Source organism: Ornithodoros turicata, chromosome 6, assembly GCF_037126465.1.
Source record: "Ornithodoros turicata isolate Travis chromosome 6, ASM3712646v1, whole genome shotgun sequence".
Lineage (NCBI taxonomy): Eukaryota > Metazoa > Arthropoda > Arachnida > Ixodida > Argasidae > Ornithodoros > Ornithodoros turicata.
In genome coordinates this window covers 68,697,441-68,713,266 of record NC_088206.1, presented here as the reverse complement: position 1 = coordinate 68,713,266, position 15,826 = coordinate 68,697,441, and the positions used below count along the sequence as shown (strand labels likewise).

At 44.4% G+C, this 15,826-nt stretch overlaps 3 protein-coding genes across 5 annotated transcripts; 2 read left to right on the top strand and 1 right to left on the bottom strand.

Moving 5' to 3' along the window:
* The first annotated feature begins 2,949 nt into the window (after positions 1-2,949).
* On the top strand, positions 2,950-4,683 carry LOC135397197 (maleylacetoacetate isomerase-like). Its single transcript, XM_064628604.1, has 7 exons — positions 2,950-3,129; positions 3,209-3,257; positions 3,383-3,453; positions 3,562-3,642; positions 3,735-3,812; positions 3,904-4,030; positions 4,291-4,683. Exons 1-7 carry the CDS (start codon positions 3,118-3,120, stop codon positions 4,518-4,520), a joined length of 648 nt encoding a protein of 215 aa, XP_064484674.1. The 5' UTR covers positions 2,950-3,117; the 3' UTR covers positions 4,521-4,683.
* Positions 4,684-4,883: 200 nt separating this feature from the next.
* Positions 4,884-6,317, bottom strand: LOC135397196 (maleylacetoacetate isomerase-like). 2 transcript variants are annotated; one of them, XM_064628603.1, is made up of 8 exons: positions 6,209-6,317; positions 6,067-6,118; positions 5,911-5,978; positions 5,740-5,820; positions 5,580-5,657; positions 5,288-5,414; positions 5,017-5,224; positions 4,884-4,983 (listed from the first exon to the last, which is right to left on the bottom strand). In XM_064628603.1, exons 1-8 carry the CDS (start codon positions 6,218-6,220, stop codon positions 4,965-4,967), a joined length of 645 nt encoding a protein of 214 aa, XP_064484673.1. In that variant the 5' UTR covers positions 6,221-6,317; the 3' UTR covers positions 4,884-4,964. The 2 variants fall into 2 exon arrangements, with proteins under 2 accessions (XP_064484673.1, XP_064484671.1); XM_064628601.1 differs by having other exon boundaries at positions 4,884-5,224.
* A 450-nt stretch (positions 6,318-6,767) lies between these two features.
* LOC135397195 (protein O-mannosyl-transferase 2-like) lies at positions 6,768-15,446 on the top strand. Of its 2 annotated transcripts, XM_064628599.1 has the most exons (20): positions 6,768-7,091; positions 7,163-7,247; positions 7,565-7,669; positions 7,747-7,855; positions 8,176-8,284; positions 8,359-8,424; positions 8,569-8,662; positions 8,950-9,056; positions 9,787-9,869; positions 10,314-10,423; positions 10,492-10,622; positions 10,709-10,787; positions 11,667-11,818; positions 11,953-12,041; positions 13,172-13,248; positions 13,313-13,384; positions 13,936-14,092; positions 14,205-14,345; positions 15,076-15,187; positions 15,254-15,446. In XM_064628599.1, the coding sequence occupies exons 1-20, from the start codon at positions 6,937-6,939 to the stop codon at positions 15,357-15,359; spliced, it is 2,139 nt and encodes a 712-aa protein (XP_064484669.1). In that variant the 5' UTR covers positions 6,768-6,936; the 3' UTR covers positions 15,360-15,446. The 2 variants fall into 2 exon arrangements, with proteins under 2 accessions (XP_064484669.1, XP_064484670.1); XM_064628600.1 differs by lacking the exons at positions 15,076-15,187; positions 15,254-15,446 and having other exon boundaries at positions 14,209-14,322.
* The last annotated feature ends 380 nt before the right edge of the window (positions 15,447-15,826 follow it).

Below are 15,826 nucleotides of genomic sequence, written 5' to 3'. Positions count from 1 at the left end.
AAGTGGCGTTTGCACGTCAGCTCCTGGTGAGTGGAGCAACATCTCACAATTTTGTAAAGTTCTGCGAATTAAAGGGACCATGAAAGAATATTTGACGAGCCCACGATCATTTCTAATTTGTTCTCCTGTACTAAAGCATTCACTCTGTGAAATATGAAGTTGAAAATCGTTGAAATAGCGAAAATATTTACCACGGGCGTGAACGGTATAGCTGCTACGGACCGCCTCCTTCGCGAACTGGTCATAACATCACACACAGAACATACGTTGCCAATTCGCGGACGGGCTTTTGCGAGCAGAGTGCAAAATTTTCAAACAAGCTTGCATACTTCATCATGAAGTATGTTTTAATTTGACTTGGAGACAAGATTGTAACTAACCGTTGACACAGAATCCTACGAGAAATGTAATATAGCCGTTGACTGTCAGCATGGCCTTCCGGAGCACGTTTTCCTCTTTGAACTACTTCGTCAGAGTCGGTGACATTTTACGAGCTGCTGCGTACCGAACGATCCATAAACGCTGTGTGTGTCGCACAACATCTTCCTCAATTGCTGATAATTTGCCTTTCGCCATATTTCAAGTGGTTTCGACGGCGAATATACGACGTCGTTGTTGTCCAAACCGAAACCATGCACCACGTGGTCCGGTGGGGTGTGTCCTTACTTTACAGTTGGCTGAGAGGGTCGGATGCCGATGACGTGAGCCCACTTCGAAGACATATATCCAGCGGTCACTCCCTGCTATTTTTTCTGATAACTGCACCCCCGTTGTACTGAATACGGTTAAAAGTCGATGTGTGTACGACAGTGAGGGATCATGAGAATGGTTTCCTGCAGAGTACTCGGAATTCTCAAAAATCGTTTCATGGTCCCTTTAAATTCTGCATATAGGCAGCCCTAACCTTACTCAACGTGGAGGAGATGAGAGCACGGCTTTGTGCTGAGATGCGCAGCAAAGATGTGAGCCATTCATGCGCTTTTAGACGTGACTCGTCAAAGCAATCCGATGACGGCGGAAGTTGCAACGCACGCAGATGGGTGAAGGCGCCATCTCGCGTTCTTCATTACCTTGAGGCGAAAAAGAAATCGGCGTTAGAGCAGCACAAACTGGAGCAAATTCATAGAAGCGAGCGGTGGCTTGTTCCCTTCCAAAGCGCAATGGTTTCATTTGCAAGGGGTGTCACTGTTGCTGCACTAAAAGAGGCTGTGTCGAGTGTTCTGGTCATGGCTTCGGCAAAGATAGCATATATGCCACAAAAGGAATCAAACGTACCAGCGAATGAATTGTGATCCCGAAATGTAGATTTATGGGTGCCAAGCATCTCCGTCGAAACCGTCTTCACGCTGCAGTCACGGAGTTACGGCACTTTTAATATGAGCAGATCCTTTCACTCTTGACTCACTCCTCGCCAATCTCGATATGACGTAGGTAGTACCGAGCACCCAACGGAAGTGCGTGTTCCCCTCCTCGTAACGACGCCTGTAAAGGACGTGCGAAGTGCTGGGGCAGTCTTCTGCTACCGTGGATGAGACTCCAACTGGCAAACCAGTGGTTAGGTTCGTGCGCCATTGCAAGAGCCTCGCGGCAGGAGCGTTGTACAGTTCCCTTAGAAGTCGGCCCATGACACACATTCCCCCAGGGCGTTAGTCGTGATGTTGCCCACCTTTCTGAGGCCGACAACGGCGAGTGCTTTCACCATCCACCACCACCACCACCACCACTTCGCGACCGGCGGAACAACCGTCGTTGCACCAGCCGAAGTTCTCTCTAAGCCTAGTTCCCAGTGCTAGATCTGAGCGTGCCCTATCTTGAAGATGCGTTCCAACCGGCAAACATTCGCGGATCCACGAATAACTACGGTGGACGAGGCTGTACCTGAGGAGCTGGGAACACTCCCATCACGGGCTTTCGTATAATGCAGAAACCGGTAAGGTGCATTGCCATCTGTGTCCTTACCAGAGACCTTTTTTTTTAAATCAGCTCCTGTGCACATCGCGAGACAAGAAGCGCGAGAAGGGAGACTTCGGAATGATCTTCGAAAAAAATTCGTTGCACGTCGTTTCTGGTACTCCCCTTAACGGTGCTTGTGAGGCTGCTCGGGCTTCCTTCTCTTATACTTCTGTCATCTGCCTTCTGCAAAACGCCATCTCTATGACCAAACGGCTCGACCCCTCTCTGTTTGTAAACAAATGACGTCATAGTGTTCGACAGCGCCACCAAGTTGGTAGAGTTGAACTAAGCTCGAAACTATAGGGGTGAACAATGTCGCGCCCGAAGACCACGGTCTTGAGGGGATTACGAGTGTCCCCGAAACGGACGCAAACTTCGGTCATGCTTTTCTTTCAATAGGTGTCAGCGAACAAGTGCCCATTCGTGGAACCCAGCGCTCCGCTTCCGATTTGTTTCGGTTGCAGTCACCAACGTCATCATGATGACGTTTCTCGGGTAGAGGCCTCTGTTGTCATGAACTTGAGTAAGTTCGGCATGCGCTTCACATTGGTGGGGTAAAAGGTCGACCTCTACTGGGGAAATTTCCAAGTTCAGTTCGTAAAAGCTCACATAATAAAAGTTAAATGACATTCACATCGGGAGGTGGCAAAAGCCCAAGTAAGAACAAATGCCGTTGACCGCGAGACAAATGCCGTGAAAGCGAAGTTTCTCTTTTATTTTTGTTGTTATTATTATTATAATAATTTAATGACGCGCTTTCTAGGACACCCTGCATAGCATAGCCAAGTCGTTCAGAAATCGAAACCTACGTTTTTGAAAAACAGCGGGTTGCATCTGGCGACACTGGTATCGTCTGCTTCATTTCGTAGCGTGTGGCGGATGGTTGGTGCTGTCAAACACTCTGAACACGATTTCGAATGGCGAAATGTTAGCAAGCGGACAAATAAACTCACGTAAAGCAAAAACACAATACACCACAGTTCAGGTCATCGACACAAGGGAGCGCGCGATACGACGCCGTATCCCGTATCGCTATACGAGGTGCTATAAAATACAGTTATGCGGTTTTGTCCATGATAAGCGCTTGATATACGAATATACTGAAGTTACTTTTGCCTTTATCACTCGCAATAATGGCGTGCTCTGTCTGAAGCGGAACAAAAAATGTCGTCAAAGGTAGGTTAGGGGCTTCACGAACATACGCAAACAGTGCGCGGGTATTTTGAGCTAACTTCCTTGTGCGCTTCGTCAACAGCCCATATTGTATTCCTACTACAGGGGGTCATCATGGAGGGCTCGCATTGGTATGAAAACTTTTGTGGACTTCTACCAAGCGTATCTCGTTTGAATATAACTGTTTCACTTGTTAAGAAGAGTGTGTATTGAAATCGATGGTCACGCCCCCTTTCTGGAAACCACTTATTTACAGTTTTGGCACTAAAGAACGTCGACTATGAATACAGAGCTGTCAATCTCAGAGCTGAAGGTGGCGGAGAACAGGTAGGAAGCTTTCCAATCTCCCAACATAAGAGTCCTAAATTCGTTTTGATATCTAATGTTATGTGTCAATATTACATTATTTGTATATGTTTACACCCCATTTCTTAGCATTCCGATGACTTCAAAAGAGTCAACCCCATGTCACAAGTGCCCGTCTTGGTTGTTGACGGGCAGGCAATATCCCAATCGGCGAGTATATTCCCGATGTCAACATTTGTATCAATATTTTACGAAGAGAGTCCGGTAAAATCACAACGTACGATACATTTCTGCATAAACAGGTTGCCATTATGGAATACCTGAACGAGAAGTACCCAGAACCAAAACTGTTACCAGATGACCTCTTTCTGAGAGCCAAGGTATTTGACGTGACACAAACGTGTGGCTGGTGCACGCTGAAGGAAAGTAAACTGTGTTGCTGAAGGAAAGTAAACGTTTGTTTTTCAACAGACTCGCGAAATCGTTGAGATCATAGTGTCCGGCGTGCAGCCATTGCAGACACCGGGACTCATTCCCAGGATCGGAGAGGCAGAATGGCGGAACTGGGCCAAGTTTTTCATCACCAAGGGCTTCGTAGGTTCGTACTTTGTTGGAACGCTCGTTTAAGGAGTACGTGTCCATTATATTTGTCACTTCATAAGCAAGAGCTGCTGCAGACGACACGCTGTCGTCTGCTACTGCAAACACCATCTCAACAATGACAAATAAGCAGAGTACTATCATCACAAGCGACTGTCGTCTGCTTTTTGACGTCAAAACTACCTTTGATGCGTAATTTATTTTGCTCAATTTAATCAATTAACCTGCAGACATTACTAACACGAAATATCTTTCCAGCTGTCGAAACCATACTGAAGGCAACCGCCGGCAAGTACTGCGTCGGCGACAGCGTGACCCTGGCCGATGCCGTGCTCATTCCTCAACTCAGCAACGCCCGCATGCACGACATCGACATGGCGCAGTTTCCAACGATTGCTCGCGTTGCTGAAGCCCTGGAGAAAGTTCCAGCTTTTCAAGTATCTCACCCGTGTCGCCAGATGGACACGCCCGACAACGAGAGGAAGTGACTTTCTGCTCAAATATTTTGTTAAAATATGCATATTATTGCATGTTTGCATATGCAAAATATGCATATATGCAAACATGCATCATGCCACTCCCACATGGCAGCATATTTTTATACCACAAATAAACCACATTTAATAAAGTCACGTGTCGTACACTAAGGCATTTCCAAGTGGTCTGGCAACCTCTGCATACTTATTTGATGATTGTGGAATATATGCATGCAGCCCTGAGTCCCCCTCTGACTACGCTACTGCAGGTAATTGAAACTTTTTCTCGGAAGCATTCAGGCTTAAGCAATGCTGTCTAAATTTTCCAATTTTCAAGCCTCGTTTTGAAATTTGCTGCACGACTAAACAACAAAATATTTTCGATACAAATGTATTGCAATGCAGCACGGAAAACACGAACAACGCCGTAGTTTTTGTAACCATGCACTTAAGACCTCAAGCAAGCCCCGGTGGACTGTCGGGCCGACAAGACGGATGTGCCGGTGGAGTGTCGGGCTGACAAGACGGATGTGCCGCCTTGAATGCCGGAAGCTCTACGAGCGCAGCGTTGATGCGCACAATGTTAGGGAATGCGCTCATGTCCACCTTGAACCTGTTTGCATTGTAGACCTGGGGTACCAGACAGGCGTCAGCTACGCTGACTTCATCCCCTACGCAGTATCTGCCAGCTGTTTTCATCAGCATCTCTTCCAGTGCTGTTGGAGCAAAGGGGACATATAATACGCGATACGGGGGAAGGAATGCTGTGCGACGTGTACCTTGAAATCCTTTGCTGATAAAGTGGACGCACCATTCGTTCCTCTTGGTCTCGTCTAACCGCTGGAGGACGTTCAGGTTCTGCAGCGGCTGGATACCGGAGGCAACCAGGTGTGCAAGACTGCGGGCCTGCAAAGGTGGTGTGTGAGTAACCTTAACAGCATTGACAGGCAGCATTTTTTTTAAATGCCTAATAGATAACAAAAATATAACCATAAAAATGCAAGTATTATAAATACTAGTAGTGCAGCACAAGCACAGCTACGTTCCAGCTGAAGTTCCATGACTGCATACCTTTGCTCGTAGGATGGGGTCCTTCGGGAGGAGACTTGTCCCTGGGTATTTCTCCTCCAGATACTCAATGATTGCTAGCTACAAAGAATAATGCGTTTTATTTTATTCCCTTTTTTATCTGTCCAAGGTGAAAGGTAATGCATCAAATCTGCACCATTACCGACTGAGATAGTGTCTGCCCGTCAACCACAAGGACGGGTACTTGCGACATGGGGTTCAACTTCTTGAACTCTGAAGAGTGCTGGAATTAAGCGATAAAATCCTATGAGCAAAATCGGTGTGACATACCCCGTTATATAGCGAAGTCTTAACCAATAGCAGGCAAACTTACTTGCTCACCGCCATCCTTGATAAGGCTAACAGCACGGTATTCATAGTCGATATTTTTCAGTGCCAGAGCTATGCCATGCAATGAATAATTAATGAACGCAAAGAATACAGTCTAAACCAAACGTGGAACTGCAACGAATGAACCGAAACAACTTACCAATGCGCACACGGTATGCACAGGAACTTCTGAAGTACGAATACAGGATGGGCTACAGATATAAACAAAGTATTTAAATTCGCATAAAAGTAAAAACAGACGGCATTTGCAAACACATATCGTCGGCGGTGCGTTCAGATACCTTGGAAGACATTTTTAGACCGTTGTTTCGAGACGGACACGCTTCTTCTAGAGCACTCAGACGTGTGATTTCCGCGATTATCACTCGCCGTCGCCGAATGGCCTTGAGAGCGGTCGGACGGCATTCCTGCTATCTCGTAACACGAAGATGTCTTATCTCGAACTTCACAAGATGACAGGCTGCACACTGTCTCGTCTATATTTGTCCGTATTACGTTGATTAAGCACAAAATATAGAAGGAACACGTGCACTACCCGGAAAAGGCACAGGTTCATCTCAGTGAAAGTGGGTGTAAACCGAAACTGTAGAATACATAGCAGAAGACATGGCACGTCTTCGTGCTTACCATGACAAACTCCGGGCGATCAAGGCTATCACCTATCACAGCGTTCTCTTGATTGGAGGTCTGTGACCCTTCCCCGTAATATTTACCAATATTTATCACGTGATATTTACGTCTATAATTCCAGTAGACAGTCCTAGATGGCGGCAAACTCGCATCGACAAAAAAAGAAAAAAAAGAAAAGAAAAGAAAACCGCTGTTTCTGGCCTCCGTGAGTGCAACAGCCAACAACCATGAGTGCAACCGAAACCGGTCTGTTACGTGGGATGGGAGACGTCCCGTTTTCTAATGCGCTTTCGTCGTGGGGCGCGTTTCAGAGATGACAACTCTCATACGGAAAATTTTATAGTTTTAGTTCTCCCTGATAAGTATTTAAACCGTCAATATGAGCAGCAAATCAAAGAGAGACACCGAACTGACCTACGGTGCTTGGAAGCTCGACGGGAGGAATCCGACGCATTGGAAAGTTTCATTTGCGGTGATTATATGTCTAGCGTTCGTAACACGGTTTTACAAAATCACCGAGCCCGATCACGTGTGGTGAGTTGATCACGTAACGGGATCCATGAGTCTAGCGCATGAACGTGGGTCTAACTTCCGCACGATTTCAGCTGGGACGAGACCCACTTTGGCAAAATGGGAAGCTGGTATATCAACCGGACCTTCTTTTTTGACGTTCATCCACCGTTAGGAAAGGTAGAGTACATCATACAATAGACGCTGTCGGACATTTCAATATGATCACATCAATTAAGCTCAGGCCCCCTGATGACGGAGGGGGAAGGGGGTCACTTTGCCCCACACGCATACACACCGGTGAATGGGTGTGATTACATATTGTGACTGTAGGTGTGATGTTACTACGACGTCTCCTTGCACCCAAACAGCGTCTAAGAAAATTATGTCATTAGACTCTTGTCGATATATAGCTGAGGATACATAACAGGGTACAAGTACCCAGTTGAGCATACATTGATCACTCCCCCCCCCCCCCCCTCCTTTTTTTTTTGCAGATGCTGATTGGTCTGTCAGGATACTTGACTGGCTACAATGGCACTTTTCCTTTTGGCAAGCCGGGTGACAAGTATGAGGACCACAACTACGTGGGAATGCGTGTCGTAAGTCGTGTTCTTGTACTAGTTCAATCGTTGGGCAGCGGCCCCTGGTGCATACTTATTGCATAATTTTCCTGCAGTTCTGCGCCTTCCTAGGAAGCATGGTGGTCCCCTTTGCATTTGTCATAGTCTGGGAGCTGTCACGTTCGCTCAATGCGGCTGTTTTATCGTCATTCCTCATCATTTTTGGTATGTGATGTAAATATTCAAACAGTAATTTAATTCAAATTGGCCAAGGGGTTCTGCACCACTATGATACAGTTAAAAAGCGTGTGTCTAATACGACACCATCAGCTAAAGCTCCGTTAATAAGTCGCAAATTTTTGTCCTACGAGTGCCATATATGAAATTTCGTGTCGTTTTTTAACTCTAAAGTTTTCGAATGTAAACGCACAAGTTTATCACTCTTGAATTATAAAAAGTTTTGCTCAGATTCACACATACTCCCATATCAGCGAGCGCTAGCTCACATCCATCAAGAGAAATAATTAAAAGAAATATTTTTGCAGATATAGGGTTGGTCACCCTCTCCCAATACATCTTGCTGGACCCCATACTGATGTTTTTCATCGTCGGAGCATTCATGGCAATCGTCAAGTTCAAGGCCGAAAGTCACAGGTCTTTTCTTTTTGCTTGTGAAAAACCAAGTAACACGTAGTACCAATTATGTGTAACATGTGCACACGTTTTAGGCCATTCTCGAAACCATGGTGGGCTTGGCTCATCGCGACTGGAGTTTTTCTTTCATGTGCCATTAGGTAAGTTTGTTGATTGCTGCATATTTTTGCACTAACGTTCTTGTAGTTTGCAATCTTAGATAGCATATCACACACAAAAAAAGTGTGTGAGACGCAACTCAAAGGAAATCAGTGCTAATATACGATATGGTCATCTCTTGGCAGTGTCAAGTTTGTTGGCCTGTTTGTCGTGCTACTTGTCGGGCTTTACACGGCATACGACCTTTGGGAGCATCTTGGCAACCTCAAGGAGCCCATGGTATGTTTTATGCCATTTTTGTAGCTTTTGATAAGTTGGCATTCCATTGGCCCTCATCTGTGACCCATGTACTGTACTTTCAGATGTGTAAGTACTTAAAGTATTTACTTACTTGGTATTTGCTTATGTATCTTAGATAGTAAATCCCACTAAGGGCATTTAAATAACGCTTTTGAGACACAACTTGTGCAATCTCTATGTAACTTTTGTTTTATGTGTGTTTTATAATGGTTGTTATTGATGCCATACAGTGTGAGATGAATAAAATGTAAATGTTTTTGACCCAGGTTCAAGTGACGAAGCACTTTGTGTGCAGAGCTATCTGCCTCATCGCGCTGCCCATGTGCCTTTATATGTTATACTTTCACATCCACCTTCAAGTTCTTTACAAGAGGTAAACACATCAGTGCATACCTACGCCTTGCTAGAGTTGACAGAAACTATATACATTCGCTATCTAGGAAGGCCCTCGTGTTTTCGGGGCTTGCTTTTTCTTTGCAAATTATATTTTATTTCAGGAAGTGTAGGATAGGCTAAAATCAGGGGATATCCGGGGGAAAGCAGATTTACAAGTGGTAAATTACAACAAAAAAAAAGTGCCTCCCACGTTTTAGATGAGTACAAGATGCTGAGTGACTGTTCTGAATGCACACTGCTTCCCAAGCAGCACAACATACTGGCCCAATATTGGTCCAATCTTTGTCCAGTAATGGGACGACATTTCCAGTATTGGTCCAATCTTTGTCCAGCATTGGGCCGACATTACCAGTATTGGTCCAATCTTTGTCCAGTATTGGGCCGATATTACCAATATTGGCCCAAGATGTGCCAACATATTGGCAATACTGGCCCAATATTGGTCCAATCTTGGGCTGACATTACCAATATTGGCCCAACATATTGTGCTGCCTTGATTGGCTTTCTCCTGTGCCTATATTAATAGGGGCAAACTTGTATTTTGGCAAGTTCATGTATATCAACATAAAGAAATAGCACTGGCTGAAGGTGCTATGTCTGCAAATCCAAGCAATATTTACAGGAGCAACTGACATGCATCTCTAGTGTAGTCTTACATTGTCTGTACAGCATAATATGACATTGCCATACTATATTGTACGTTGCAGCGGGAGTGGAGACGGGTTCTTCAGCTCAGAATTCCAGTCGCGGCTGCAAGGAAATTCGCTTTACATGGCGAGCATGCCACGGGGTAAGTTTGTCTCAGCGTGAGCAACACACGGAAGCTGCGGAAAAAGAGATGTGCGTTGCTGTCTCGGGAATCCTTCCCATTTCCTGCAGCTGTTTAGATAGGATATTTGAAACGTGTAATCTAGCTGCGAAGGATGGGAGGGGGGGTGAAAAACAGGTTGGGCTCAAAATGTACTCAAATGCTGCACAAAATGAGATATAGGGAGGGGTTTCGCTTCTAGAATCCCCTCTCGGCAAAGGAACTCGTTTCACTAACGAACTTTCAAACTAGCAAAAAACACAAAAGGCGGAGAAAGCGAGAAGCAATGTTCCCTAACAGCTGCCCTAGCCCTGCCACCACATCATTGCTGCTGCATCCGCATAACTTTTAATATACTGCAACGAACAATGCTATGGCCCATTGCTAAAAGACAGCAAGGTCAGAGCTCTAACGTTCTCATTGCAGAGGTTGCTTACGGAGCCCAGATCACACTGAAAAACCACAGGACTGGAGGCGCCTATCTGCACTCGCATTGGCACCTTTATCCCGAAGGGGTTGGAGCTCGGCAGCAGCAGGTATTCCCGGAGAATTGCCTCTCGTAGGGTGCAGATTTTCACGACTACGATCCGGCTTTTCAAAACAGGTGACGACATATTCGCACAAGGACGAGAACAATAACTGGATCATCAAGCGGTACGACATCGAACCCGATCGCAAGAACGAGACCGTAGAGTTGGTTCGCAACGGCGATCTCATCAGACTAGAACACGTCATGTGAGTTAAAATTATCAGACATTACTTCATTATCATCTTGGTATAATCTACATTTCTTTTCTTCCTTTTTTTTTTTGTGGCAACAGAACCACCAGAAATCTTCATTCACACAAGGAACCAGCACCTGTCACGAAACGTCATTACCAAGTCACGTGTTACGGAGAAGTAAGTGGATTCTGCAACATTGCAGGTGCCTCCCCAATGCCACCTAGGCTAGACAAGGCCTGGCTTTGATAGCTCTGCGTCGTCTGCTTCGTCGAATTGCAGTAGACTGTCCGAGACAGAAAGCCCACAACTAATAATGGCTGGCTGTGTAGCTGAAGGTGGCATATTTTCCTGGCTACGGTTGCTAGAAGATTACTTGTGATTGACGCGATCACGAACGGCACATCAAGTAGTGAGCAGGCCTTCACAATAGTATAGGCGCAATACTTTGTTCTCTTGCCTCGAAGGTCTTGACAGGTCAAGAAAGGTCAAATGTTTTGATCTCATATACATTAACCCCTTCTAGCGACCCAAGATACTAAAGGAAACCAAACACATACACAAAAAAAGGAACAAAAGGTGCAAACATGCAGGAACAAAAAGAAAGAAAGAAACAAAAGAAAAGAAGAAGAAGAAACGAAAAGAACATCCAGCACTCTTACTTTTCTCTCTAAAAAGGTCGTCATTGCATCTAAAAATGTAAAAACAGCTACAACGCAATAGATTCGATAAAAAGGCAAGCAACCCTGAAAATGTCGCATTTAGATTTTCATAGGCAAATGCCTAAAATTCTAGGCCCTACTAATGACATACACTCAGCAGTTGACTTATGTTTGGGCCAAAGGTCACATTCAACAACTTCAAACTGTCTGAAGGGTTCAGTCAGGGCAGTGCCTGGGAAGGGGGAAGTGTTCCGTTCTTATCCCCAACACCTGTATAATGCGTATCGGTTTTATCATTTTTTAATTTCTGTTTCGGCGTTATGTATCTGTTACGCTCTCTATTCTTGCAATCTTTGCTAACCCAACTTCTGATGGCGCATTCTCCTTTGACTTTCAGAACGGCACGGGTGACGCAAACGACGTGTGGCGCGTTGAAGTCGTCGGAGGCCAACCGGGTGAGGCGGTGCAGACAGTCACGAGCAAGCTGAAACTGGTTCACTACCTCACCAACTGTGCTTTATACTCTCATAACAAACAATTACCCAAATGGTGAGATATCATTTGCACCTCCAGGCTAAGGTTACGTAAGGTGACTTTTACGGTTATGTAAAGGTTACGGTTATGTAAAGGTTACGGTTACGTAAAGTGACATACACGTCACATTTTCCTGTTGCACTTTACAGGGGTTACGAACAAATGGAAGTGACATGCACTCCCAACCTACGTGATAAGAATACTCTCTGGAACGTCGAAGATAACCATTTTTCACACTGTGAGTACACTTGGCAAGGATTGCACCGTCTAACGTTAACCACCACCACCACACAGAGAACGTGAAATTCTGCAGGTGCGTGTCATAGTACCAGTTTCACCAACGCTGGTTAACTTCGAACCGAAATCAGGGGTTGCTAAAACTTGAAGCTAACACTCAATTCTTTTTTACTAACGGTAGTTGGTGATGCAATGAATGTTTCAGTGACAGTAACTCCCTTGAGTGAAGCAGAGTTATGCGTTAAATTAAAGTTAAGGGACCGTCGATCTCGGTTCAAATGTTGATTGGCGTTGGTGAAACTGGGCCTTAGACATGTGACTAGTCATGTAGATTAAAGGTTATGAGAAATTAAATTTGTGTTTCAGTCAGGAATCGGAACCATTATTTTTTTTTTTTTTTCGTTCGGCAGGTTCAGCCCCGCAGCAGCACAAAATATTGGTTCGAACCGGTTTAAACCGGTACTTTTCCTCCTTTGGCAGCAAGAAATTTGACTTGCCAAAGCACGATCCTCAACACAATTGTGTTTAGGATGTCATTTCAAATTACATTTGGTGTCCGAAGCACTTGATGAATGATCGGTGTTACTTCAGCTGGTGAAATCAAGCACCGCCGGATCTCAAAACTAGAATGAATGCAATAGCTGCGAGGAGGAAATACCTCACGCACTTGGGTTGCAGTTTTGTTTTGTTCAATTTCGGTTTCGAATTTGTTTGGCAACGCGGCTCAATCCGCTGTGTAAATCGTAGTTCCGATCTCTCACAACGCACATCTGAACCGTTTCATGAACTGATAACTGCCTCATTTTTTTCAGTTCAGTATGGGATCAGCAAAAATACGGCTTTTTAGCAGTTTTCGGTCCTGTTTCAGTTTCGATCCCTGGTCTCCAGGGGTCGTACATCTAGGGTCGGTAAATCTGGATAAGATAAAATAAAATAAAATCTAGGATTTTATAGAAAAATAAATCCGGATAAATAAAATCTAGGGTCGGTAGGATCTGGATCTCCTGGCCAGCGTGATCTTGTGCTCCTCGGTCCATCTGTGTCATTTCCCTCAAACTGAGGAATATGTTACAAACATCACACACTGATTTTGAGTGTCCAATATACTGAACATTGTTCTTTTGCTTTCAGTACCTAATGTCAGCTTCGAAGCCTATGCTCCGGGGTTTCTGAAAATGTTTCTCGAATCTCACGCCGTTATGCTTCAGGTACAATGAAGCGCATATGCAGGAGAGAGAAATACGTGTACGCTAACATACACATTGTTTGCAGGGAAACGCCGGCTTGAAGCCAAAGGAAGGCGAGGTAACGTCGAGGCCATGGCAGTGGCCAATCAACTACAAGGTAGGCTTATACTGCTGTGCAGTATGATAAACACAAAATATAAAACTGATTGTGACATCGCACGATATACCGAATAAATGTAAAACGTTGTTATTTGAAACAACAGAATCATGAAGCTTTCAGGCCTTGCATAATGCATTTGCCGACAGATTTTTTTTTAGCTTGAAGGAGCCACAAAATCGGTCCGAAAAAATGTTTCTTTAATTGGTTTTAAAACACTAGGCTCTATGGCCTATAGCGCCTTGTGTTTTAGGGTAAAACCTGTTTTTACCCCCTGATTTGGATCATCATCATCACTTAAGGTAACACGCGAAAAATACGAAAATGAACTTGGCTAACCAATTTGGGCACTTTTACCCTGTTTTACGGCTCCCGAGATAAAGCAAGATTCCCCCCCCCCAATTAAAAAAAACAAAAACATGTGAAACCTCATAACACAACGAACAACACCCTGTATAATATGCACAATGCAACAGACCACCAGGTGTCCAAAGTTCCAAATGCAGTACATTACATACATTTAATGCCAGAAAATCTTAAAATCTTTGCAGGGCCAGTTCTTCTCGGGCATCCAATACCGAATCTACCTCCTAGGAAACCCCATCATCTGGTGGGGAGACCTCGCATGCATGGCTGTGTACTTTGCGATCCAAGTGTACATCTTCATCCGAAAGAAACGGGGATATGTCAGGAGTGCTCAAATTGAAGGTAGTACTGAGTATATTTTCTTTCACAACAGAGACTTGGTGCCTTGTACGAGCTCCACACTTTGCACATACAGTTTGCAGAACTGCGTACTCATTGAGCTTGTGTCGCTTAGATAGAGACGACAACATGACAAGATCGTCTGTCTGGCTCGTCATTGGCTGGGCACTCCACTACCTTCCTTTCTATGGAATGGGAAGAGTATTGTACTTTCATCACTACTTTCCAGCAGTGATCTTTAGCTCCATGCTGTCTGGTAAGTGTACACTGTCTATAGCTAGAGCCCGAAGTTTTAGGGTTTTACCCAATTCTTCCCCGAACTGAAAGCTGACTCTTTAGGGTGAAACCAGATTTTTACACGGCAAATTGCCCTCGCTGGGACTGGGCCCTCTGTAGGAATGCACTAACTAACTTGCTTAGCAGCAATTTCACCCCAAATTTAGCGTACTGGCAGTTTTTTTCACAATTTTGCATGAATGTGGTGCACGTGTTTACTTACCCGATTTTTACCCCCAAAATTTAGAAAAAATATTTCCCAAAAAATTTGGGCTGTATTTATAGTCAATCTTGGGACTGTGACAGGCTGGGAGTAGCACAATGAAATTTTTCACGTGGCGTAGACAGTAGTTCAGCATAGTATTGAGGTTCACTCATTACACAGAGTAACCTTCAATCAATAGTTTTTTTTTTTTCAAAAATGTAGCTTTTGCTAATTTCCTTAAAGATTTTCTTTCATAGTACGTAGTCTTCAGTCTCTTCTAACAATTCAAAACCTTGATTTTTGAATGATTTCCCCCGAGAAATTTCGGCCATTTGCGAATCAAGGGTTGAACATGCAGTTACAGTACCCTACAAGAAGTGTGTCTCCAGTGTATACTTAGGGCCTTGAGTTTTCAGATTTTTTTTTTTTGTTAGAGTCGGTGGGGGGATTAAAAATTTTCAGGTGGATTTAAAAAAAACGTTTTCATGTACACGTCCATTGCAAGGAGTCGTACTGGACTACTTACTACAAGTCGTCCCGACGTATCTCCCTGCAAAACTGGCATCGTCGGTTCATCACTGGATGTTCGGCTGCTACGCTGCCGTTATCGTATACAGGTTGGTTCTTGTCCGTTCTTGTGGTGAGTCACCCCCCATGAAACCACTGTGCACTACACTTTGCAGTTTCTACTTATTTTCTCCATTGGCCTACGGAATGGAAGGGTCAGTGTCTGTGCACGAAAACAGCACCATGTACGGACTACGCTGGCTGGATTCCTGGGAGTTTTGACGCTGTGTCACACCAGACGTCATCGATATTTATTTTTGACGACCGATCAAATGACGAACAATAAAGATTGCAACTGCGCATACGTAAGGCAGTGTTTTCGGGTTTTGTGTTTTTCTAAAAATGGAGAGGGGGAGGGTAAAAAATTTGGTTTTATTTCTGTATTTGTGTAGGAATGCAATAACTCACTAGTTTTGCAGCAAATCAATGCAGTTAGTTTGAGTAACTGAGCCAGATTTCTCCCCAAATTTAGCATACAGGAAGTTTTTTCACCCAAATTTGCATTAATTGGTGCACGTTTATATTTACCCGATTTTTACCCCCAAATTGAAAAAAAAAAAAAATTTCACGAAAACTTCAGGTTCTAGATAGAAACAGCCATGCTGAATGTGCAGTGTGCATATTGGAATATTGAATTGGCACACTGCTAAGTGACGATCAAGGTGGGGGGGCGGGGGGGGGTTAAAAAG

Coding starts and splice junctions, on each gene's coding strand:
- LOC135397197 (XM_064628604.1), top strand. Junction 3,813..3,903: donor ACCTCTTTCTGAGAGCCAAG/GTATTTGACGTG, acceptor GTTTTTCAACAG/ACTCGCGAAATCGTTGAGAT. Junction 4,031..4,290: donor CATCACCAAGGGCTTCGTAG/GTTCGTACTTTG, acceptor ATATCTTTCCAG/CTGTCGAAACCATACTGAAG.
- LOC135397196 (XM_064628601.1), bottom strand. Junction 5,979..6,066: donor TGCATACCGTGTGCGCATTG/GTAAGTTGTTTC, acceptor TGCATGGCATAG/CTCTGGCACTGAAAAATATC. Junction 5,225..5,287: donor TATCAGCAAAGGATTTCAAG/GTACACGTCGCA, acceptor TTGCTCCAACAG/CACTGGAAGAGATGCTGATG.
- LOC135397195 (XM_064628599.1), top strand. CDS start 6,937: ATGAGCAGCAAATCAAAGAGAGACACCGAACTGACCTACGGTGCTTGG. Junction 7,092..7,162: donor ACCGAGCCCGATCACGTGTG/GTGAGTTGATCA, acceptor GCACGATTTCAG/CTGGGACGAGACCCACTTTG. Junction 9,057..9,786: donor CTTCAAGTTCTTTACAAGAG/GTAAACACATCA, acceptor TGTACGTTGCAG/CGGGAGTGGAGACGGGTTCT.